Below are 26,478 nucleotides of genomic sequence, written 5' to 3' on the forward strand. Positions count from 1 at the left end.
CATTGTCTAAATGCAGAAAGAAAGACACAGTCCGGACTTGTCAAAAGCCAACATTAAAACTTAAAACTTCACAATAAAACAGTATAAAAACTACACATTATAAAGCATATATATGTAAGCTAGTAGTGTGTAGCAAATTCATCATTTTTAAAGTATTACTTCTAAATTAATACATACATAAACAAATGCTTTTCTCTTCATTAATAAGCTCACATATAACTTGTTTAATGACAGCATTTTTACACTTCATAAATTAAGGAATTACCATTTCTAAATTAGGAATCATAACAACTACAATTGCTAGTCTTGGTAGCCGGGGATCAGTCCCCCAGGGCCTCCGCTCCTGGCCGCCGCCCGGCACACAATGCACCCGACCCCTACGGCATCTCCTGCGGGTGGTGGGCCTGTGGGAGGGTGGGCCCATGTTCCCTTTTTGGGCTGTGCCCGGCCGGGCCCCATGGACTAAGGCCCGTCCACCAGACGCTCACCCTTGGGCACCCTCCCCGGGCCTAGCTCCAGGGCGGGGCCCCGGTAACCCTATCCCGGGCAGGGTAAACTTTTCCCTTGATGTTTTCCTCATAAGGGTCTAGGGACAATGCGGTTTTCGTACTGGTCGCAGAACACTGGACCAGCTTTTTATTCTCTCAAGGATACTTGGGAGTTTGCCCAACCAATCTACATGTGTTTTGTGGACTTGGAGAAGGCATTCGACCGTGTCCCTCGGGGTGTCCTGTGGGAGGTGCTATGGGAGTATGGGGTGTCTGGGCCATTGCTACGGGTCATTTGATCCCTATACAACCGTTGCAAGAGCTTGGTTCGCATTGCTGGCAATAAGTCGGACTCATTCCCGGTGGGTGATGGGCTCCGCCAGGGCTGCCCTTTGTCACCGATTCTGTTCATAATTTTTATGGACAGGATTTCTAGGCACAGCCAAGTGGCGGAGGGCTTTCACTTCAGTGGCCTCAGAATTTCATCTCTGCTTTTCGTGGATGATGTGGTTCTGTTGGCTTCATCGGGTGATGGCATCCAGCTCGCACTGGAACGGTTCGCAGCCGAGTGTGAAGCAGCGGGAATGAGGATCAGCTCCTCCAAATCTGAGGCCATGGTTCTCAGCCGGAAAAGGGTGGAGTGCCCACTCCAGTTCGGGGATGAGTTCCTGCTGGGATGAGTGGAGTCCCGGGGATGAGTGGAGAAGTTCAAGTATCTCGGGGTCTTGTTCGCGAGTGATGGGAGAAGGGAGCCGGAGATCGACAGACGGATTGGTGCGCTGTACTGGTCCGTCGTGGTGAAGAGAGAGCTGGGTGTAAAAGCGAAGCTCTCAATTTACCGGTCGATCTACGTCCCTACCCTCACCTATGGCCACAAGCTGTGGGTAGTGACCATTAGAACTAGATCACGGATACAAGCGGCGGAAATGAGCTTCTTCCAACGGGTGGCTGGCCTCTCCCTTATAGATAGGGTGAGAGGTTTAGCCATTCGGGAGGGGCTCAGAGTAGAGCCGCTGCTCCTCCACATTGAAAGGAGCCAGCTGAGGTGGTTCGGGCATCTGACAAGGATGTCCCCTGGGCGCCTCCTGGCATGTCCCACCGGGAGGAGGCCCCGGGGCAGGCCCAGGACACGCTGGAGAGATTACATCTCTCGGCTGGCCTGGGAATGCCTTGGTGTTCCCCCGGATAAGCTAGAGGAGGTGGCTGGGGCGAGGGAGGTCTGGGCTTCTCTGCTCAGGCTGCTGCCCCCGCAATCCGGCCCCGGATAAAGCAGAAGAAGATGGATGGATGGAACAACTACAAGCCAGTGATTTAAGATTAAAAATATTAACAAAATTGTTTAAAATTGTTTTAAAAAGTGTCATTTAGAAAGTGCATGGTCATGATTAACATACATATTATTCTGTGCATTTGTATATCTCATGATTAAGATTGGGAGAATGTAAATAGAGATTTTCTAACCACATATTAATACTGCAAATCACGGTTAATTCAGGCAGTTAATATGCTGTTGTTAGTATTACCTTATCTAAAGTGTGGTCGAGGAAGTCATACTTCCTGTCCCACCGCTTTGTAGCCAGCTGTTTGACCTTCCCTAGTAAGAGAATACACACAAGTGACAAATTGGTGTTTGCTATAAATAACTATAGTTCGAGAAAATATTTGTACAGTTTGAAATAGGAGACCCAGAAATCACTGCTACAGAACTGTGACTTATTTATCTTAGTGCAGCCTACTAGCCTTGCAGCCATACTGTCTGCTGGTGCCCATAGCATTACAGTCTGTACTTAATGCAGCTTATTTCTTTTCCAATAAACAGAAGATTTTAAATATGAATCATAGCTGTCTTTTTTCTCTTTTGATGCCGCATTCAGTTACATTTGTCCCATCTTGGTATTAAACCACATACACATGATAATACTACAACTAATGAAAATGTGAATTTAAAATTATAACCCTAGCTGCAAGAATCAAAGTGCGTGGGATGTATGATGATATAATTGCATTCGGTTCATGATTAAAAGCTAAATACACATGTCAAGTTCATGGCAACTCATGAAACTCATTTTCAAACTCATTTTGTTGCTTTTTTATTTTCTTCTTAAAGGTAAAAAGAGCAAATTCTTTTATTTACAAATCTGTCATGGTAGCATTTTGAGAGATATTCATTATGGCAATAGAGGATTGGTATTTCTTGATTAAATGCCAGAACAGCTCAGTGTTATACAGACTGGTTTTTTGAAGTTCCATGGAAATGCCCATTGATTTCAGATTCTCCTTGACTAAGGTAGAGTAGAGCCAGATCACGTCCTCCTTACCCCAAGGAGTTGCTTTGAGTTTGCATTGTGCCCAAGGAGGAGACCATCCTTCCTTATTTGCGTCATCTGAGTTCACCTGTGTGCTAAGACAATGAATAACTTCACTTCCTCTTTTAATGTGACTTATCTAATAAAGTTATCTCTGTGAAATAGTCACTATGGTTTGTAAACTCATTCATATTGTCTTTTTTCAGACACTCAGTAATAATTGGACATGGGCGATCGTGGCTCAAGAGTTGGCAGTTTGTCTTGCAATCGGAAGGTTGCCGGTTCGAGCCCCGGCTCCGACAGTCTCGGTCGTTGTGTCCTTGGGCAAGACACTTCACCCGTTGCCTACTGGTGGTGGTCAGAGGGCCCGGTGGTGCCAGTGTCTGCCTCGCCTCTGTCAGTGCACCCCAGGGCGGCTGTAGCTACAATGTAGCTTGCCATCACCAGTGTGTGAATGTGTGTGTGAATGGGTGGATGACTGAATGTGTAAAGCGCTTTGGGGTCCTTAGGGGCTAGTAAAGCGCTATACAAATGCAGGCCAATTGACTGACCTTTCATTGTCAAGTAAGGCCCTAGTATTCCATGACAAATTAAGCCAATATAATCTTTTTGTTTGTATCTGGAGTTGACTTCAAGTGTGGAACTTGCATTTGGTTGCTTTTCACTGGAAGTCTCAATAATGTGGCCCAAATTAGGGCTGCTCGATTATGACAAAAATTATAATCACGATTATTTTCACTGAAATTGAGATCTCGATTATTTAACGATATTTATTTAACAATAACAATGTATTGAATAATGACTTTAAAGATTGTCAAAACATAATATAAAATAGTGTGCAAATACTGATAACAGTGCAAATGTTTGCAATATAAAAAATAAATGAAAAATGTAAACATCTATGTTTAGTGAACTTTGCAGTGTTGCTCTGTGGTGCAGCTACGACACTGTAGCAAAGTTTACACACTGTGTCTACTTGATCCACGTCTGACTCCGTGTTTTTTTTTACCTCTCTTTTCAACCAACGGCAGTCACTCTCCTCTCCAAATAACTTCTGCTTAGCTTTCCGAGCTTCCATTGAGTCCTCTTTGTTGTGACACGTGTTCGAAATGCAGAGAGGTGCGCTCGATTTGCCACATGGAGCAGCGCAAGAGTAAAGCACGAGGGAGGGGCTAATAATCGGCTCAGTCATTTTTAATGATCGTTGAAAGCCCAGATCGTAATCGTGATTAAAATTCGATTAATTGAGCAGCCCTAGCCCAAACAGATGTTGGTACAAATGAAGGAGGCCAGCATTAGGCTGAAAAACTAAAAGCCATCTGAAATTCACTCGCCAGCTCAGCAAAAGGCCTGAAAGACCACTAAAGACAACTGAACCAGATGATTGCAGAAGTTTTTGTTTCTTTCTTTGTTTATTATTTTGTTAAGAAAAACCCTTTAGAACATCTAGACAGATCAAGAGCAATCTTTAAGAGGTCGACATACAATGACCAAAGCCAACAAACAAGAATCAATCAATCCATTACATTTTCAGCAAGGTGCTAACTACTGTACAGGATACACTGAAGAACAGGAAGACCAAATTTACCAACTTTAGCAGAAAATATCTAAAACAGCCTGTAGAGGTTTGGAGAAAATAATTGAACAGACGAAAACAAGAAAAGCACGGAGAAGGAAAAGAACAGCTCACCAAAGCATGCCACCTTATCTGACCAACCTGAAGGAGGTAATGTTATGGCATGTATGGCTGCCAGTGGAACAGGGTTACTAGTATTTATTGATGATGTGCAAATAGATAATGAGCAAAAGGACACTGAGAATATTCTTCAATGGCTGAGTCAGTAAACTGATCTCAATCCAACAGAGCAGCTTTTCAGTTACTGAAGACACAACTGAATGCAGAGAGAACCACAGACAAGCAGCAATTGAATGTGGCGGCAGCACAAGCCTCGCAGAGCATCTTAAGAGAGGAAAGGAAGCATTTGATGATGTCCATGAGTTTTCCAAGTCTTAATATTATGTTAGTTTGTTAGTTTGTCCAATTAACTTTAAACTTCTGAAAATAAGGAACTATTTTAAACGACTAAATAGTTACAAAGCAATAGTTTTTAAACCCTTTGAATTAAAACTGAAAGTTTGCACTTCAATCACATCTTCACAAATATTTATGACGCTAATTTTATTAACGTTGAAAGTATCCCGTGGTTCAGCTGTTCAGTAAGTGTCTTTCTCTCTTCAACCCCTACTACTAACTTAAAAACTGGGCTTACATACAGCGAGGAAAATAAGTATTTGACACATCAGCATTTCCAGCAGTAAGGGGATTTCCAAGTGGACTATTGACACAACATTCCCACCAGATGTTGCCATCAAGCCAAACATTGAAGTCATACACACAAATCAGAACATTTAAGTATACAAGTTAAACCATAATAAATAAAGTGAAATGACACAGGGAATAAGTATTGAACACACTTTATTTAATACTTTGTAGAAAAGCCTTTGTTGGTGATTACAGCTTCTAGACGCCTCTTGTATGGATAGACCAGTCGTCTGCATTGCTCAGGAGTGATTCTGGCCCATTCCTCCACACAAACGGTCTTTAAATCGTGGAGGTTCCTTGGGCCTCTTCTATGAACCTTAATCTTCAGTTCTCTCCATAGATTCTCTATGGGATTTAGGTCAGGTGATTGACTGGGCCATTCAAGCAACTTGATTTTCTTTCTTTGGAACCACTTCATTGTTTCCTTGGCCTTGTGTTTGGGATCATTGTCTTGCTGGAATGTCCACCCTCTTTTCATTTTTAGCTTCCTGGTAGATGGCAGCAGATTCTTATCCAGAATGTCCCGGTACATCGCTCCATTCATCCTGCCTTCAATGATATGAAGTCTGCCAGTACCCCTTGCTGAAAAGCAGCCCCAAACCATGATGCTTCCACCCCCAAACTTAACTGTTGGTATGGTGTTCTTGGGGTGGTGAGCAGTGCCATTTCTCCTCCAAACATGGTGTGTAGAATGACTGCCAAAAAGTTCTATTTTGCTTTCATCTGACCATACTATAGTCTCCCAATAATCCACAGGCTTCTCCAAATGCTGTTGCGCAAATTTTAACCGAGCCTTGACATGCTTTTTGTTCAGCAATGGAGTCTTGCGTGGTGAGCGTGCATGGATGCCATGGCGGGTCAGTGCATTGCTTATAGTTTTCTTTGACACAACAGTACCTGCTGATGCAAGGTCTTCCTGAAGTTCTGTCCGAGTGGTTCTTGGCTCTTGGAGTACTCTCCTGATTATTCTGTGGACTCCTCGGACAGGGATCTTGCGTGGAGCACCTGATCGTGGCTGGTTTATGGTGAACTGATGCTCTTTCCATTTCCGGATAATGGCCCCCACAGTGCTCACAGGAACATTCAGCATTCTGGAAATGCGCCTATAACCATTCCCATCACAATGCTTTTCAACGATGAGATTACGCAGATCTTGTGAGAGTTCTTTGCCTTTACCCATCATGAAGTCTTTCCTGTGTGCCTTCTGGGTAATGAGGGGCCTTTATGGGCCATCAATTAGGACTACAGCAGCTGATTCCAGTTAGTACTGATAGGGGACTGGGTTTCTCCATCAATACTGACAGATTTCAGGTGATCTCCTGGCTTTCTATGTCATTTTGCCCCTTGTTATCTTCATGTATTCAATACTTATTCCCTGTGTCATTTCACTTTATTTATTATGGTTTAACTTGTATACTTAAATGTTCTGATTTGTGTGTATGACTTCAATGTTTGGCTTGATGGCAACATCTGGTGGGAATGTTGTGTCAATAGTCCACTTGGAAATCCCCTTACTGCTGGAAATGCTGATGTGTCAAATACTTATTTTCCCCGCTGTATCTTCCATTATTTAACCCCCCAGTGGATGCTATTTGCATCTTGCAATAAATAGTTATATTTCACTATCTGTTGTGTCCACTTTGAGTCTTCAGGTACTGCTTGCCTACAATTACAGGCTTAAGTGTGTTTTATTTAATACAATAATGAACTGAATACATGGATTATTGTCATTTAACTTTAAATTATAAAAGATCTGATGAGCTTGATGTCTTCTACAGCAACACACACAAACGCACAACTACACAGGCAGGGTTTTTGTAAACATTATTGGAAATTATTTTGAATATAATCAGAAGATACAACAACACCAGGATAAAAGCAGACAATAAGAAAGGACAATAAGCGAAAAAAAAAAAATCATATTGTTATGAGTCCATCTATGCTCCAGTGAACTCCTCGTTTCAATATAGATGAAGAAAGCTGGGCCCGAGGACAGCAGTGAGATATGCAGGCAGCCCACACATATCTGATGATGTACAGGCCTGCCTGCACATTCTAAAGAGAACACATTTTCGAGCTACCCTTTTATAATTGTATTTTTTCCCTTCCAAAAGGGCCTAGAGCTAGACTCATATGCTCCATCTGAAGCGGTTGGTGTAGTAATGGGTCATAGTGATGCATTCATACTGAGACTGGCTTAATTGTATTATCAATCTCATCCAGACAGTGCTTCAGCCCCACAGCTCTGGACATGCTACTGTCAAACTCTCTGCATTAGTATTGGGAAGTGAACCATGAAGAAGCAAAATCTTAACTTTCATCTGTTTCTCAGGCTAAAACAGCAAGTTAGCTAGTTGAATGATGTTTTTATCAGAATATGGCCACTGCCCTTCTTGGGTTCCCTTACTGTCACGTTCCCTCTGTCTAACCGTCACTATGTCACTCTTGCCTTCTCTGTATTTATCTTTCCCATATGGTGTGCAGTGAGTAAACGCAAGTCCGTTCCAATTTCATGCTATCTTTTAACAAGTTAATTATGTTGAGCCCTACAAAGACTGAAGGCAGACAGAGGGGGTGGCAGCAATAGCAAAGGGATAACTGCCCAGGTCATCTCTTTGTTGTTCTATCTTGTTTTGTGTCTCAAAGCACTCTCCCTCTCCTCTTTTCTCTCTTCTTTCTTTTCTTATTGTAGCCTCCTCCTTCTTTTCCTCTTCGTTAGTAATAGCTCTAGTGGTGGAGGAGGGTTTTGAGATAAAAACCACTGGGAACTGAGGAGTCCTTTGCAAGCCTAAGGCAAGGAGAAGGTCAATAGGCCTGCTAAGAAGGGCTGTTATCATCTTGGTAACATGTTATCGGAGAGCCTGCAGTAGTGTTTATTTACAGTTATTGCTCCCTCTGGGTACACACTTCAACGCCTGGGGCTGATTGCTCTGTAATGAGTTAAGGAACACAGGGAGCCGATGCAAGAAAAGAAGGGAAACGAGAGAGGCAAGAAATCACTTGCCAAAAACCAATAGGTCAGCAAAAAATCAAGTATGAACAGAGAACCATGGTCATTGAAAATGCAGGCCAAAAAAAGTGTGCCTGCCTCCAAAAACAGAGTTTTCTTCCAGTAAATGGCAGTAAATGGATCTTGACCTTAAGTTGATTGCCTCGCTCTAAGAAAGGACCGCTCACTGACTTGAAATAGTCAGTTTCTATCTGTAATGTCCTTCGCCAGGGCTGGGGGTTTTCTGTTTTACTTGCCAGATCATGTCACTGTTATGTGTGCTAATCACATAGGTCCATATTTAACAGGTTGAAAGGCAAAGTGGGAAGAGTCAACCCAGGGGTTGGCCATTTCAGGAAAGAGGATGTCTCCGGTGGTGTGTGAGTGGGTTTTTCTACACTTCTACACTACACTGAAAGTCAAATGAAATCTCTCATTATGGGCCAGCATTTCAGTCTGAGAATTAGACTAAGTGCAGCTACTGTCAAAAAGGACAGAAAATGAAAGATTGAAGAAGCAGGAAAGGCAGTGGTGAATACCATTCAAAAGGCTTGGATGAAGACCAAGGAATTTTTCAGGCACCGTATTTAACTATCAAGCAATTACAAGAAATTAATGAATATATCTAAATTAGTCAGATATTGAAAAATAAATATATAAGAAAATCATCTAAATACATTTTTTCTAGACTATACCATAAAAGCAAATCCATCCAGTGACAACCTAATCCCTTTTCATAGCATCGGATATGGGAGATTACAAGACATAATTAGGTAATTTCATTTAGACATAATTCATGAAAAGAGAAGAGCGCAGGGAGCTTTTTTGGGATGAAGTTTCTCCATCACAGCAGGAGGCTCTGAATGATGCCAACTTCATGATTCAGATATGATAACTGGAGTGAGCTGATGTAGAAAGGGAGGACTCAGAAACATATTTGCTTCTCAGCACTCAAGGGTGGTTACAGTCAAAACGAGCAGAATTGGACAGAAGCCTCGAGAACTGAAGCACTTGGAAATCGTCTAGTAACATGCTGATTGGGTCGCAGTTATTAAAATCAGATTCAAGTAATGATTAAAGCTATTTCAGTTCGTTTTTTTTGTATACTTACCATCATACTGTATAAAAAAGAGAACAATTCTAATAATTACAACAGACCCAATAACTTCAGAAGTGTCTCCAAGTACTGCTTAATTTCAAACATGTAAATGTGTTCTTCTCTTATAATCCTCTCCTATACCCTTAAGCTGATTTTGATATAGCTAATGACATCCAACGCAATTTAAAGAGATTTAAAAAAATACACTAGTACAGACAGATGCGTCTTAAAAGTACACTCAATTATTTTCATGTGAACAATGGGTCAAATTTCTATACTTAAAGTTACAGGAGCCACTTATCACGAGGCTGCAGTTCCCTGTACCTTTAGAAGTGTGTGTGTTAGTGTCTTACAGATCACTGTTTTGCTTTTACAGCCTGCAGCTTTATTACAACTTTATTATTAGTGAGTGACTGGTGAATTGGAAGGATTTAGCACGCCAAAAATATTTTCCTTCACAGTATGGTAAAGATCACAGTACTTGATTTGCATTCACTACATGAGAAGACCCCCTCAGATGTTTGGACAATGACACTGATGTTTTGGACTATGCATATTGAAGCTTCAACATTAGTCTTTTGAAGGCATCATGTTGGTGTTTGGAGGAAAAGTAAGCCTAATCTGAACAACATTGCCTAACTTATCAGCTAATGCTGGTTAGCTTAGAATGCTCCATCCATAAACTACACTGCAAATTAATGCAAGAGTAACATCCCATAAATATATACTAGAAGTTCATCTTCTGTGTGTTTATACACCAAGCATTTGCATTAGTCATTAAGTATTATTAATCCCTGGCTCTCTTCCACATTGTGTCTTTTGCCACGTTTCCCTCTCCTCACGCCCAACTGGTCGTGCGAGTTGTGTGAGCCTCTTCTGCCAAATGTGTCTTCCTCTTAAAAGGGAGTTGCACGCCACTGCAACCCCCTCTGGCCTCTGCTCCGTGGCTGCTGGGTGACCTCTCATTTGGGGCTCTACTCAGCTCTTCCCAGGAGGGTGGCACAGTTCCCCCCCTTTGGTGGTCCTCCTCTGGTCCTCGTACTCTGGGGCCTCTGGATGTCTGGGGCCTGGATCTCCTCCATACCTGCTTCATGCCCTGGGGGACGGCGCTATGGCTCCCCACACTCCCTAGCAGATCGTTCCATGGAGAAACATTTGGAATACAAGCATGCTGATCCACACAGGTGTGCACACAGGTGTACACACGGGTGTTCACAGACGCGGACTACACCTTTCTTGGCTGCTGCCTCAAAGCACATTGTGAGCTGTCTATCTTGCGTGCTGCACAATAGCGTTTAATAGCGCATCTAGTGTTATGTACTGCTAGCTAGTTTATTGTGATGGTGCTGTATTTATTATTTTGCTCTTTTTTGTTTTCTCTTCAGTTTTTTTTTTCTCCATACAGGTGATCCAGGTGTTTTGTTTGTTTTTCTTTCTTTCTTCTTCAAGGCCATGATGATCCACTTGGTAAAGTAAATCCGCTTGGCATCTTTCTTGGCCTTAAGACAACAATTCTGATGGCTAAAGATCCAAACGGGACCAAAAAAAAGGGAGTTTTTCCTTCCCACTGTCACCTATTCATTGCTCATAAAGTGTCAGTTGATTGTTAGGGTTTTCCCTCTATTATTATTATTATTATTATTATTATTATCATTATTATTATTATTATTGCTAAGCACCTTGAGGTAACTACTGTTGTAATTTGATGCTATATACAAAAAATGTAATTGAATTAAAACCAAAACACAATTTTTGGAGGGTCTGTGCCGCACAGCAAGCCATAACAATAGTACAATAATTCTACTCAAAAATTTGACTGTATTAAAAAGGCACCTACAGAGAGATTGCCAGATTACTGACTCCAATTAGCAGAGGAGCTTCTTGAAGACAGCAACTGGCTACAGATGGCTGTGCCGCGATACCTATAAATCAAAGTGGCAACAGCCCTACATCCCTCGACCAAGTGAATGACTTACAAAAGATAAATATAGAGCAGTCAAATTCAAAGTTCTGATCCAAGCAAATGTATAAATGCTTGCCAATGATACAGTCATCATAATCTTTATTCAGAACCACTACAAGTGAGGGATCGACACTAGCTGTTTTATAATGACCAAAAACATCATATTTTTTAGAGATTCCAGTGCGTTCACTAATAAGAGGTATTTGAAACGTCCATGGGGAAAACAATCCTGATAAGAGCATTTGGCCAAACAGCACTGGCCGCAAGGAGTGAATTTTCTATACTGTTACCTTGAGCAGCAGACCTACAAGATAGCAGCCTGGATTTAAACCAAAATGTATTCTTTCAGAACGCTGCTCCTGTGAGTATTTCATCCTTCACTGTATAACTATATTCTGAACATGTATTTGTGTTATCAAACAAACCCTGGCACATCAATGAAGCTCATCTCAGAGAGAGGTTTTCTAAATAAATCAGCAGAATAAATACAGGCAGCTTGAAAAACATGAAGTGGTAAAGCATTACAAATCCTTGCCATTTTCCCAAACTGTACCGTCTTGCCTTGGATGAAAAATGAGACGCCTGCTCTGAAACTGTGTTTATGGCGTTAGGAATTGCTTGGAAATGAATTACTGGATGAATCACCGGGGCCTTGTGCGCGAGAACCACTTGTGCAATGCAGAAATCTGGTTGCAGTAGTGTTTACTTACGACACACTTGTATCACGACGCTAGAGGCAGGCCCTGAGCCAATGAATAGTGATGTTCCAAATATGTTTATAACACAAAATAGCCTAGAGCTGGATTTTAAAAACAACAACAAAGTGAAACCTGTTTGGGTCACCCCGCTTTCTTCAATGCAGATGAAGTAACCACGATGCAATTTTTAATGTTAAAAAGAAAAAACTTTATATAATATCAAATGTCTGAATATTCTTCCCTTCAGACTCACAGCCACACCGTGAATACGGTTGATAATCAAATCCTTTTGTGACTCAAACTTTTACAAGTATCCTACTGCTGCTAGCATTTGGTGACATTTTGAATAGATGTGCAAGGGGTGGGCTCTCCTATGTGCTGCTCAAATCAGAGCCATCAACAATTAACTCACAAAACGCTGAGGTTGTTTGTAGTACTTCCTGGGCAGCAAAACTGAGCCAATGTGTTCACTTAGTGATTAGACGTGGCCATATGCAACAGGCCCAAATGTCAGACGGGATTATCACTCTGCAATTCATTCAGTGCTACTGATACCACTTTGCATTGCAAAAACTCTGTCAAGCCTCAATGAAGCCATGTGTTCAAGGCAGATTTTTAGATTATTAGCATTTGTTCTGCTTAGAAAAAATAAAATACAGCAGAACACTGGCATGTTATCACCTTTACATTAATATGCAAGGAGTTGTTGTTTCCATATAGAAAAGACAGCCAGTCACAGCTGCATTATAGTGGAGTTATCTGTGTGTGTGTGTCCATCTGTTTAAATCTACTGTTGCCTCTACTCAAACTAGAACCTTACTTTGTCTGCTGTTAGGTGCTTAGAGTGGGATTTTGGCACTGTTTCTGATTAAAATAGCTGCCTGCTAACTCTAAAAACAACAGAGAGCCATGAGAATAACCTGAAGGAGCCAAATACAGATGACAAAACGAAAACAACAAGATCAAGCTGGGAGGTACTACAGACAATGATCATACAGGTTATATATGGGGTTATCTTTACAAGTGAATAATTCAGACTGAAATATAAAGACCGGCTACTTTATTAGATACACTGGGCTAGTACCGGGTTCGACCTTTGCTTTTATAACTGTCTAAGTTCTTTGTGGCATAGACTCAACATGGTTCTGGCCTGATAGCATCACACAAGTTGCTGCAGATTTTTCAGCTGCACACCCATGATGCAAATATCTTATTGCGCTCCAGTACATCCCAAAGGTGCTCTACTGGATGAAGATCCAGTGGGTGTGAAGGCCATTTAAATATTGTGAACTCATTGCCATGTACATGAAATCGGTTTGAGATGATCTGAGCTTTGTGACACAGCACATTATCCTGCAAGGGGCAGCCATCAAAAGAATGGATGGATATACTGTGGTCATTCAAACAATGCTCAGTTATAACTAAGTTGCCTAAAATATGCAAAGAGAGTGCACACTATTACACACCAGCAGCTGGTATCACTGATATAAGGGAGGACAGATCCATGTTCATGTAGTGTACGCCAAATTCTGGACTCTACTATCCAAATTTGGCAGCAGAAATCGATACTCATCAGATTGAGCAGTGTTTTTCCAACCTTCTACCGTTCATTTGTGGTGCACCTCTATGAACTGCAGCCCCACTTTCCTGTTCTTAGCTGGCAGGAGTGGCACCTCTTGTAGTCTTCTGCTGTTGTAGCCTATCTGCTTCAAACTTTGGCATGTTGCGCATACAGAGATGCTCTTCTTCATCTCTTGGTTGTAACGAGTGGTTATTTGAGTTACCTTTGCTTTCCCATCAGCCTGAAGCAGTCTGGCCATTCTCATCTGACCTCTGGCAACAACAAGGCATTTCCACAAAGAGAACTGCTTTTCAGTGGATATTTTCTCTTTTTCTGACTATTCTCTATAAACCCTAGAAATGGTTGTGTGGGGAAAATCACAGTAGTTTCTGAAATACAAAGAAATACATTCAAAGTCATTTTACATTCTTCCTCATTCTGATGAGGAAGAAATTGGTTTGAACTTCAGCAGGTCATCTTGACCATGTCTACATGTCTAAACGTATCAGCTTGCTGCAACATGACTGTCTGATTAGTCATTTGAATTAACAAGCAGCTGAACAGGTGTACCAAATGAAGAAAGTGCATTATTTGATACATCGTGGACACTTAACACAGGGTCAAGCCAATGTAACCCAACCCCAATTCATATTGCATGAGGTTTTTCAAAAAGAGAAATAAAAGGTATTATATATACACCTGAAAATCTCAGAATATGACAATAAACCAAGAAGTAACAATAAAGAGTAATTTCTTAGGGATACGAATGGCCAATAAATAGCATAAATCAAAAGCAATGGTCTTGCCAACAGTCCCAAGACAACTCAAATTTATCTCCATACTCTGCGCCTGACTTAAAAGAAAGAGAGAGGAGAGAGAACTGCTAAAAGGGAAAACTGGAGAGGCCATTTAGTGATTTGAGCAGTGAAGCTTCTCTGCTGCCAAGGACATGTAAGAGAGACAGAGAGACTGGGAGTGCCTCTCAATACATCAGATGTCAGGAGTGCTCCCTCCTACTCAGACAAATAGATCTTCTTTTGGAAAGCCCATAAGAGAGAGCATTCTAAGGTCGGCGAGCTATAGAAAAGTAAAAAAAATCTAGCCATTAAAAGGCTATATGACAGCACAAAGCTCATGTGTGGGGAGTTAAGTGTCAAACAAATTCTGAATTATGCTCATGCTGATTACAAGTAAAAAAGCATTAACAAAAATGATATATTTTTGTTCCCCCCTGGGCTGCTTCTCCCTCTGGATTGTTTCATCAGAGAGGCAGAAGAGGTGAAGGAGAGAGCTGCATACTGCAGCAAACTCAGGCCTCTCCAAACCACTCGTTCTGAGCATCTGGCTTGATTGTAAAAACGTTTCCCTCTTCTTTAATCAATGGAAACTCAACTATCCTGATTCATGGGGCACTCTGGAGTATATAAATATCTTCTGACAAGCTTGACTGCATTCCCCCCCTTGACTGGCTACAGACCCCCAGCCACCCCACCCCCAAGTGTTCATATTTTTCTTTCCTTCTGTAGTACCTTATTTCTCATGCTTTTTCCGACCATCTCGTTTTGAGCTCTGTCTTCTGAATTTTGCTTTAGTCGGGACTCTAATCAATCATTTTTCAGAGGGTCGCTGCAACTGCGACATGACAGTTTCTGGGAGAAGATAAGGCCAGACAAATTAAACACACTGCTGAGTGCTGGAAGAAAAGAAAAATACACTTGAAGCAAAATGAGATAAGCAAACCTACATAAGCAGTAACTAAAGGGACTGTTTTTTCCATGTTATCCTTACTACCGATCTCCTTACAGACATTTATTTATTTACTATTGTTTTCTAATTTAAAACAAATAAGAGAAAGCCTTTGTTTATCAATTATTAATAATGGGTTATTTATAATCTAGAGTAAATCCATGAAGAGGTTGTAGATATTTCATCAAAGCAGTAATGTCAGGGTTGGAAACCTTCATTTATACAGTAATGATCATCTGGGCAGTAAATATTTACTGCAGATGACTAACAGCTAATGAATGTGTAAAAATATAACAAAATATAATCTCAGCTCAGACTAGACTTTTTTTTATGTCAGTGTATCAATCCAACCCGCTCTGCATTGGAAAATAGGGGGAAATTACTTATTATCCATCACTGCACATGAGCCAAATTAACCTAATGTGTGCCCAGAAGAATAGCAACACCCTAAATATTAATTTGGCGTGAGCTCTCCTGGAAAATATAAATACCACATTTTGTATTGCTCAGACTAATAGACTTCAAAACTGTTGAAGATTATTGCTATTACTATTACTTACTCATCACCTCTGCTCAATGTTTCATGGTAAACATTAATGCTTACCATGTTTACCTTGAAACTGATATGGTGTCAAAACTAATTCTAACGACTACTAATATTGTTTTACACCTAAGTAGAATTAACAAGATAATTATTATTAAGAATCGGTGTCGGTAATTAACGATCCGCACACTGCACCACTCTAAATTATATTGCTAATCGATTATTATGAAACAGTGTGTTTCAGATCATTTTACACAGTAACGTGAAAGTAACGCGTAGTACAACACAAGTATACGAGTAGTATAACAAATGTCTTGTAATGTACTGTATTACTTTTAAGAAAAGTGTTCTGTGTAATATATATAATACTTTGTTACTTTACTTTTTTTGAGTAATGACCCAACACTGATCACACCAAAGAGGGGGAATACCTCCAATGTGCACGAACATTTGACGACGCAGCATGTAATTAATTTGCAAGAAAGGAGCTGATAAGAATCGATAATGAATCAGAATCACAAATTCTTATCAATTCCCATCCCTACCTGCTCTTTATCAGACTTTGAAACACAAGGCAGGACCATCTTAAATCCCCTGTGAACAGTCACATGACCACAACCAACAGTCATAACATCCAATCGGGAACCAGATCTTTTATAGGACAAAAAACTTTGCGACAGAAACATAAAAATATGTCTCCACAAAAAAAATTTAAAAAAATAAACAAAAAACAAAACATAATCCATAACATGCTGAAGTTCAAAACAAGTAATATCTAACGTTTTAAATTAATGCAGTTGATCAGACAAATAAAAAAAATGCTATATCATCTTATATAGTGTCTGTCAAGTAAAACATTATTATTAAGAAATATATACACAAAATACAATATCAAAGCTCTTAATAAGACACTACACTGCCGTCCAGTATTCCCGTCATCAAATCTAAAGGGGCGCTTGCATTATTAGATGCAGTAAATACAATATGACCCTCAACTGAAAACACATGAATCCATAAGAAAGAAAGAAAAACTGAACATATAATATAACACTGAAATACAAGGAGTCATAAAAAAGGACAAAGTCCATTTCTTCGTTAAGACTTTTTGTAGCTAAATCTCTAGAGTGAAAATCCAATAAAGTTCACGCTGTAAAAGTTAAGTATTAATGCCCGCTTCTCTTTTTGCAAGCTGTACATGCTCAATGCCAATATAACTAAGACAAGACACATTGTGATTCATACGCTTTAAGTGTTGGGAACCCGGACTTTTCTGATCACGATTTCCAATAACACATCTATGTTCTGAAATAATATTTTTCAGAGGTCTGGATGTTTTACCGATATATGCCAACCCACAAGGACATTTAAGCATTTTTATCACATTACTGGTTTTACATTAAATTATCCCTTTAATTGGAAAAGTCTTGCTTGTGTCCGGATTATATAAAATCTTTGTTTTATGAGTAAAATGACATTGCTGACCATCATTGCATTTATAGTTCCCAAGGTAAAAACGCGCCAGTATCTGTTAATAATGGTGGCCATGTCTTTAGTCAAAAGTGAATTTTGAATAGCACATTGAATTGCTTTCTTTTAATTCAAGTATTAGGGATATAATACGTATAACCGAACTATTACGAGTAGAATTTAGTATTTTAATTGGGTTTTAATGATCAGAAGCTTGTTTTAAACACTCATATTTCTAACATCTTTTTAAAAAGCTGTTCTAAATCTCCTATTTAGTCTTCAAAAGTCACTATTAGAGCTACATAAGCAACATATGCAGTAGACCTGAGGCACAGTAACACTTCTTTTTTTAAAAATGCTGGATGATATGAACGTCTATGTAGTAATGAATATCTATCTGTAGCTTTTCTGTACAAAGTGGTGCACGAGAGTTCGATAAGATATTCATTATTTATCCAACTGGAAGTTAATACACAGTCATGTGAAAAAGAGTTGTTGTTGTTTTTCCAGGACTCTATGCAGTCGTGTAAAAAACTAAGGACACGCTTACTGCTTTCACATGAATTAAGAGGGTAAGTAGCACCCAGGCGCAACTAATCAAATGCACTTTAACGGATCATCAGAAAGTGTGATCAGCTCTGTAAAAGTAGAAGTTCTGGACATTTTTGTTTTGTCTGGTGCATTCAGGTGTGTCTTAACACAACAACACAATCTCCCTAAGAGAACACATCCCATCAAAGTCAGCCCAAGGTCAGACCATGCAATGCTCAGGGAAACTGCAATAAAAAAAAACTCAAGAGCTACATCTCAGACCCTACAGGCATCAGTTAGCATGTTAAGGCTCATGACAGCACAATAAGAAGACTGAACAAGTATGTCTTGTACGGAAGGACTGCCAAAAGAAAACTCTTCTCTCTAACAAAGAAAAACAACAAAAACAAAAACACAAGAGTTGCATCTGAACAAACCACAAGGATTCTAGAACAATTTCCTCTGGACAGATGAGACAAAAATGGAGACGTTTGGTCATAACCACACATATAGGCACAAACACCTCATACCAGCTATTAGCACTGTCGTGCCACCAGAGAAATTTTTTCAACAGCTAAAGCCCGGCCACCAGCAGGTCATCCAACAAGACCTACGTAGACCGGGTAGGCCAGGTTCTTCGAAGGATACAGCACCTGAATTTGGACACAGCCAAAGATTCCAAGCACTTCAGCAAATCAACAACCATGGCTGAAAAAGAAAATAATCCAGGTGGTGATTCAGTGGTGATGTCACAGTTCAGACCTCAGTCTAGTTTAAATGCTTTGGTGGGACATTAAGAGAGCCTGCAAACTTAAAATAACTGAACATTGTAGCAAAGAGTGGGCCGAAATCCCTTCGCAACGAGGTGACACACCGATAAAGTCATAGACAAAATTATTACCATGAATCAGTGTGTTATTTTTTACTTTCATAGTCTAACAAGCTGTTACATTATTTACGAATCAGGTTAATTACTCAGGCTCAGGAAACACTATGACTTCAAACAGTATCTGACAGCCTTGACTATTTTGGTTGTAGTACGATATAGACATAGCAGTTCGACAATATCTGTTCTCCAGTCTGCAGTATAAGTTGGATTGTATTGAGTGAATTGACTGTAAAGTCTATGAGTTGTCTTTATCAATAGACCCCATTAAACACTTGTCACCGCTGGGGAATTTCTTTGACCATGCAAGCCATTGTCAGCAGAGAGCGGTCTGTCTAATCAATGAGTGCTTAATTATATCTGGTGCATGGTCCAGAGGTGCAGTAAAACAATAGGCCTGCGCTGTCAGTGTCATTCTTTGTACAGACAGATGGCACTTTAGTCAGCGACATTGTGAGGATGCATTCACAAAAGAATTTTTGGGCTAAAAATGTCAACAGTTGGAGCGTGTGACAAGACAAGATAAGAATGTCATTTGGATTTCACTCTAAAAACAATTAGACTTCTTTTATCACTTTCACGAATCTCTGCCATTTGACACAATACACAACAATAGGCCAGAGCTTAAATGTTTACAGATTAGCAAAATCTTCTATTTCCTACTGTACTACATAAAAAAAAGGATCTCAGTAAGTAAAACTCTAAGTTTACATGGGTGTTAATAACACTGGGCAAATTATACAATCCAAAACGTTCAACAAAACCAGTGAGAATGAAAATAGCCACAGTGTTCAAGTTGTACTGTACCAACACTGAGAGAACTGTCATGCTCATTTTTTAGGCATAGTACAGTAAAAGGCATTTAATGGTTTATAATGACTCTGTGTCAAAGGGCCTGTTGACTGAGACACACTGTATGTAAATCTGTAGGCCATCACTGACTTGATCAGCACAGCACAGACAACAAAGTGAATTAAGCCTCATCTAAATGTAAATTAGGTTTTATACCTTTGGCAAACAGCTTACATAACCAGTGTCTGTTTTAATAAACCAATTAGATTTTATTCTATGCTATACGAAGACGAGAAAATAAAAGCTGTGCTTTATGGAAATGTACATGGGATGCAGATAGCATCAGGAGTCGGGCAAATATCCTTCCTATAGGTATGCATCATTTTCACATGAAAACATGTGCTTGAAATACTGACTATTCAATCTAGTCTGAGGGAAGTAAAACAGACACAGACTGTCATAAAAGGCCCATTCAATTGCCTTGAGAAATGAACATGTGTGGCAGGAGCTTACATATTTGTCTCCAATTTCCTCTCCCTCACTCGTATCACAAATATCAGACTGAATATATGAAACCAGAAGCTCATTTTACATTCTTCACTTATGCAACCTGTCTTATAAAGTTTGAGCAGAGGTACAACATTTACTGTAAACACAATATGGCAGGTATTCTCAGGTTAGATGAACCTACACGTTTGCTGCTGTTCAACATCTTTAATACAATTAAAGAATGAGGGAACAAATTTTGCTCTTTCACAATTTAACTGCATGTACTTTCTCTACCACAACATTTACGTTTTTATCCAAGGATTGTTTTTTTTAAAGTTAATCTGTGCAGTCTTATGTTTAGAAATATTATAAATAAGAACTTCTAATGCAAGTTTCCACGTCCACATAAAAATACATTAAAAAACAAAGTAACTTAGGGTAACTCTGGGTAATTAGTGTTAGTATTATTTATCTGATTAAGAGAGGGGCAAAGAGAACTCTTCCTCTGATATATTTATAGAAATTTACATTTGTATTTCTTACCCCATGTTTAATTTTGTCCTCAGGAAACTCAGAACAAGTTAAACAAACAAAAATAAATTAAGAAAATGCCAAAGTTTCTGCTTTTTATTTTGTTAAATTTTAATTAAGAATTTAGAATTAAGAAGTAATATTATCTTTAGTAAAGAGAGTGGTACTTTGTTTGCAGCACATTTATTTTTACTATGGTAAATGATGACAACAAACATATGAACAGCAAGAAGTGCTATTGTAGACAAATAGATTTGAGATGGAGTATAACTTGTAGAAAAGTAAGCACATGTAAAGAATTCTGTAAAAAACAAAATTACAAACTATGAAGCGGAACTTTAAAGCAACGCTGTTAAAACCAGGAGTGTTTAAATGAAACAGCAACAGGGCATTAATTTGAGAATATCTGGCAAATATCAATTTATTCCATATTCTAACTTTAGTAATGCATTTACTGGAAAGAGATTAATATCAATTCCATAAATCATTCAGGAGATAAATCCGGAGCCACAGACATGTATATGTTAGCTGATCCCTGTGAGGGAGCTCAGCACCCATTAATCAATGTCTGAGCTCCTCTGGCCATGTCATCTGGGGGAAAAAAAGGCAAATTTATAAAAAGGGCAATTACCACACTGATATTGCAGAAAAATCCTCCTAATATAACCCTCTGCTACTACACATTTGTACTTTCCTTCACATATTAGTCTGATAAGATTTATCTATCCCACTATATGTCTATAAAAGATTGTCTTTCCTCTTGTGAATAAGCCTAACCCAACTTAATTGTTAGTAATCCACTGACCTCCAGGTTGTTGAAAAAGTGCATCAGAGAATCAACGCTGGAGAACAACACTGACACTGACACCAAAGTCAGACAACTCAAAGTAAACAGGGAGAAGTTAAAGCTCATCTGAGTCTGCAGAAACCAAAATGGGCTTATCTGTGGAAATATGAAATCTGAGCACCATCTGAACCTAATCTCCACACAGCGATTCAGTCCCAAAGAGAGCCTGCTGGTTCCCTGATTTATTCTGCCTACTTGGTGCTTGAGTGTTTGCCTGCTTGTGGGTCTAACCAGCCGACCTTGTCGGTGCTGAAAACATGCAGTTCTTCATTTTCGTTTTAATGCCACTCCACTAGCAGAAAGCAAGGCCATTAACAAAGGACTCTGGAGCATATTTAACTTCATCTTACTTTATGCGTACAGCAGCCTCAATTCAATTATATAATTGATTTTTTTTTTTTCAATCAAACTATGAAAATTTATTGTGGAAAATAATCAACACTGCAAGTGGCTATCTTTCTTCTGACCTGCACAAAATACCTAGCTGGATTTCCTCCGCAACAAATGCGACACTGCTGAGGGGAAGCAAACAGGCTGCTATCACAGTACCACCACAATACCACATAGCTGTACCATGTGTGAGTCAATGTCAGAAAAAACTACATGGTGTGCTCCTAAGTCCAGCTTCAGACTTCAGATACATCGCTGTTGACACAAGAAGAAAATGAAAATGATTTGAACCAATGAACCAATATCGGTTAAGCAACTAAAGGTAAACAGAGTTAAATTTAACATTTGTCTATTATGTTTTTATGATTTGTTGCGTTTTTGTTATACCAACTTTTTTACCTTCTTTTTATATTTGCAATTCACAGTAAATGATAACAGCAGGTACATTAGCATACGTTAGCTAACTAAGCAGTTGTAACTTGCGTCTAAAAAACAAGAATCTTAAAAAACGCCCAATTTAATGGCGTTTTGGCCCAACATGAGTCAATTAAGACCCAAAATAATCAACAATATTCCTGCGGTAATCATAGCAGAGAGTTCGTTAACTATCTCAGCTACAAAGAAAATAATATACTGATAAAAGCTTCCTGCAGCTCCCTGGTGGTTTGTTACTTTCCATTTCATGCTAGGGAAAAGATCATTGTTGTTCCACGTTTTTCACAGCAGAGCTCGAATAGGTTGTCAAATCCCTATTAAATACAACTTAACCTAATTAATTTGTTTAGTTTTGTGATGTGTTGGAATGTAAATCTTTTAAGAGAGATCTTTAAGTTGAAATGCCTTTATAAGTATGTCTGTCCAGGTATCGGTTTGCCCTCTTGTGGATGTAACGCAATATATAAATGGTTCGGTCCTGTGTGGGCAGAGGTTTGAACGAATAATCAAATTTGAACCAGAGCCAATGAGGTGTTCTGCAAAATGTGCATTGTAAAACATTTGTATTGTATCGTGTATATAGAGAATGAGTAAATGTTTGAACAACAGCACTATATTTTTTACAAGCCTACATACTACGTGCATATATATCCACATTTAAGCATGAGCTATACACGTTATCTAGAATGTAACAGCACAACGGCCTCTATTTTAAAATTCCTGGGCTAACTTCTATTTTTGCCTAGTAAATATTTTAAAATCTTTTATATAAAAGTGTAAGAATGAGGACTTGTGCCTATTAATGGTGCGGATGGTGTCCAGAGATCTGTTTTTACATTCTGTGCTCTCTGCTCATGCCTCTGTTAGCAATGACCAGATTGTTCAAATATGTGGGTTCAGTTTAGAAAATGAAATAAAAAATGTAGCTAAATGCAATATAATGTGCATACATAGTAGTTGTGTATAAAAAGGGAAACACCAGCAACTTCTGGAAAAAAAAAATTAAAAGTGGAGCATCTTTTGTGTCTAAAGCTCTGTGGTGTGTTTGACTGCTTAAACAAAGAGACTGCTGTGCTGAATATGCTGCTTTAATGCAGCCTCGGTAAAAACTAAAAATGTGACTGTCTCCCATAAAATTAACGTAACACTTACTACTGTTAACAACATGAGTCTGTAGTTATTATTGCATCTTTGAACTTCTTTAAGTCTTCCAAATTAGTGCTAGGGCAAGCAGAAATCACAGCTTCATCAGGAGATTGCAGTCAAACACGCAAATCAAATTGATTCTCAACTGCTAGATAAGGAAAAACAAGGCAGGGGGAAAAAACAGAGTACAACAGGGTTGTTGCCCAGTTTACTGTGAAAAGATTTCAGGGATCAATAGTACCAGCATCTCATCCACTTTCACAACAACAACAACAAAAAAATTCTGAACTGTGAGGACCCTGTGTATGGATAAAAAGTTTTAGAAAACAATTTCAGACAAACGAAATGGAAGATAACAGACAGGATGATGTAGAGATCGCAGGTTTAGTTTATGCTCTCGCTGACACACACATGGAGACACTAAGGGAGCAAAGCCACATTGCAGACAATCTAGGTGATGTAACAAACACAAACTTTTTTTGTTAAAACTTGCAAGCTCAATTAAAAAGGTAGCAAATACTGTGTTCTGACCACAACCACGCTCCAGCCCAGGAACATAAATAACAGATGTCATAGGTTGCCACTTTGTCTATCGAGTTTTTTTTATTATTGTTTAAAAAATTTAGATTCAGACATGGAAATACAAAGCCAGGGCAAATATACAAGATGCTAGCTAACAATGGACACAGGCATGTCAGATTTTAAATTGTTTTAAACTACAAATATTAAGATCACATAACAAAAGAATTGTACAAATGTTCAAACGGCATCTAACTAAAGCTGACCCACTGATTGCTTTTGGGTAACTATAGTCACTGTGCTAGGGCAGCAGTGACAACCAATAATATTTGGCTTCAACACAGGTCTTATGACAGTACGATATTATCTAACAATAGATTTTTTTCAAATGTCAGCATATATACCCACCCTTCACTGGGAACCTGGGTTGCATGGAGAAGAAGGGATTGTTGTGATTTGGTCACTGTGCTTGCAGGGTGTGGGTAGCTGTCAGTACAGCATCTGATCTAACAATTATCAATTATCTGACTTTTCTGCTAAACAAATCTGCTTAAAAAAGTGTCAGCCAGCATGTGAAAGTCTTGCTTTTCCATCCAAGTGTGCATCCTGTAATTATGTCTAAATGTTAAATATTGTGTTTTGCAGTTACTCACCACTTTCAAAGCATGCATCAAAAACCAGATGTCCTTTTCGTGGAGTTCCTGAGTATCCTGGTGGGCTCACCATCAGCTTGTTTACGTTGCCCACCAAGGCATCCTCTCCCCCAGCTTCACGGCCTAAAGAACAAGTGCAAAATGTAGAGTTTAACTTTACTCAAAGGAGTCTCCGACCACTGTGTGTAAACCCTTAGTTCCCAGCTGTATAAGAAAATTTCATATAATATAATACAGTTGTTGTTATTAAAGTAAGGACAGGTATTTACTCCAATAGAAAAAAGAAATGGTTCCTTTTCTTATGTTGTTGTCATGTTGACTTTTGTTAGAATGAAAAAGGAGACACACACACCAAGTCTATACAAAATACAAGATATAAGGATAGGGATAACTAATTCACATAATGTTGTTGTTAAATGTGAAGCGCCACAACATCAACAGTATAAGAAGTGTTGATTTTATATATTTTATTGGTATTAGTAATTAGCACTAAGTGGTAATTAGGTTGTTCATTTCAACAGACAATTTCAAAACATGGTTACTTTTCCTTAAACAAGTGAAGTACAACTGGACTTTAAATAAGTTAATACCGTAACTCATTTCCATTTCTTACGCCGTTGCTCGTTAATAAAATAGTAGTATATTTAGTTTAGATCTTTAAAATTAAAACAATCAATAAAGCTGCGTTTTGTACAAATATGCAAACAACAATAATCAGGAAGGTGGCAAAGAGTCTTTTTTTTCCACAACTGTGGAGTCCAAAGATGGTAATTAATACAAAAAAAAAAAAACGTAAGTGAACTATGATAAACATGATAAAACCCCTGCCACAACAAATATTATTATTGGTTTAAATGTGCGTTTTCTTTGTTTAATCCCCCCCATTACAGTGGCGTGTACCATTTGTTAAGAACTGCTCATTTACGGTAGCTTTCATTTAGAAGGATAACAGACAAACACTGGTTTTAATCACCAAGAGAAAACTTCAGATACAACGGAAAGCTAATTAGCTCCACACCAGCTCACTGCAGTCTGAGTAACAAAGCTAGCTAACACAATTTAACAAACAGTCTGCTCGACTATGCAGCGGTTTACTTTGTCATGGCAGCAATTATCTAAACGCACATGCAGCTCATAATATGGTTGAATAAAGTCAACAGCAGCACAGCTAGCTCACGCTTGCTGGTGACAGGACTGTGTTTACATTTTTGCACCTGCTAGCTAGGAGGTTAACACGCTTAACGTTAGCGTCCATAAAAAGAGACGTAGCGAGCCAGTCACGCGCGCATATTATTGTGAGATAACGGGCTATCACGCGCTTCCCTCTGCTTGTATAGCAATGAACGGGTTGCCGTGTTAAAGCTCATATTTACACACCAGCGTCGACATCGCTAACAGTGTTCTCCTCCATCTTCCTCTCCATCTGCTACAAAGCAGCCGACGCTCTCTGTGAGTTACCACGGCAACGGAGCAAAAGGAAGCGGGAGAGGCGCTGCAAGCTTCATCAGGGAGCCGCTGCACAGAAGACACGCAAGAAATCGGTTCTCCCGGGCAATGAGTGAGTAATAAACCCGGTGTTTGATTATGTTTGTTTAGTGGTTACAAAAATCATTAAATATTGAAAGTAAGCTGTGATTTATCAAAGCATGGTTGGTTCAGGACAAACAGAAAACTGCAACTCTGAAAAGGTCACTCACAGAATTTCAAGTTAGTAAGAAAGGAAGTGAAGTTTGTGACTTTTGTTCTTGAGAAGGACTGTATACGCAAAGTGTTTTACAATATAAACTAAAATACATGGATAAAACCAAACATGCACAGGTGGGTCCAAAGCTTCTTTTTAAAGTTGTCAGCAGGGTCGACCAATCTTAAATCCATTGGAACTTGGAAGCCACACCACGAAAAGCACAATCTCCAGCACCTGGATCTAGGTATAGCCAACAAGTATTAATCAGCTGACCTACTATATGAAGTTTGGATGAAGTAGTTCACTAATCTAGGGAGGCATCTGACCATGAGGAGCTCTGAAAGTGGTCGCTAATATCTTAAACTGAACTCTAAAGTTTAAGAGGAGCCAG

The 26,478-nt window shown here is 39.3% G+C and overlaps 1 protein-coding gene across 2 annotated transcripts in view; it reads right to left on the bottom strand.

The window, feature by feature from the left end:
• agbl4 (AGBL carboxypeptidase 4) overlaps positions 1–25,857 on the bottom strand; it is a 359,352-nt gene extending 333,495 nt beyond the window's left edge. For both annotated transcript variants that reach the window (XM_087836562.1, XM_087836561.1), the window contains exons 1-2: positions 25,781–25,857; positions 24,404–24,526 (exon numbers count right to left, since the gene is read on the bottom strand). In XM_087836562.1, the coding sequence (XP_087692688.1) occupies positions 24,404–24,526; positions 25,781–25,826 (169 nt within the window). In that variant the 5' untranslated portion in view covers positions 25,827–25,857. The remainder of the gene's footprint in view (positions 1–24,403; positions 24,527–25,780) is intronic.
• Positions 25,858–26,478: the final 621 nt, after the last annotated feature.

Source organism: Neolamprologus brichardi, chromosome 23 (genome assembly GCF_056152115.1).
Source record: "Neolamprologus brichardi isolate AB-2024 chromosome 23, ASM5615211v1, whole genome shotgun sequence".
Classification (NCBI taxonomy): domain Eukaryota; kingdom Metazoa; phylum Chordata; class Actinopteri; order Cichliformes; family Cichlidae; genus Neolamprologus; species Neolamprologus brichardi.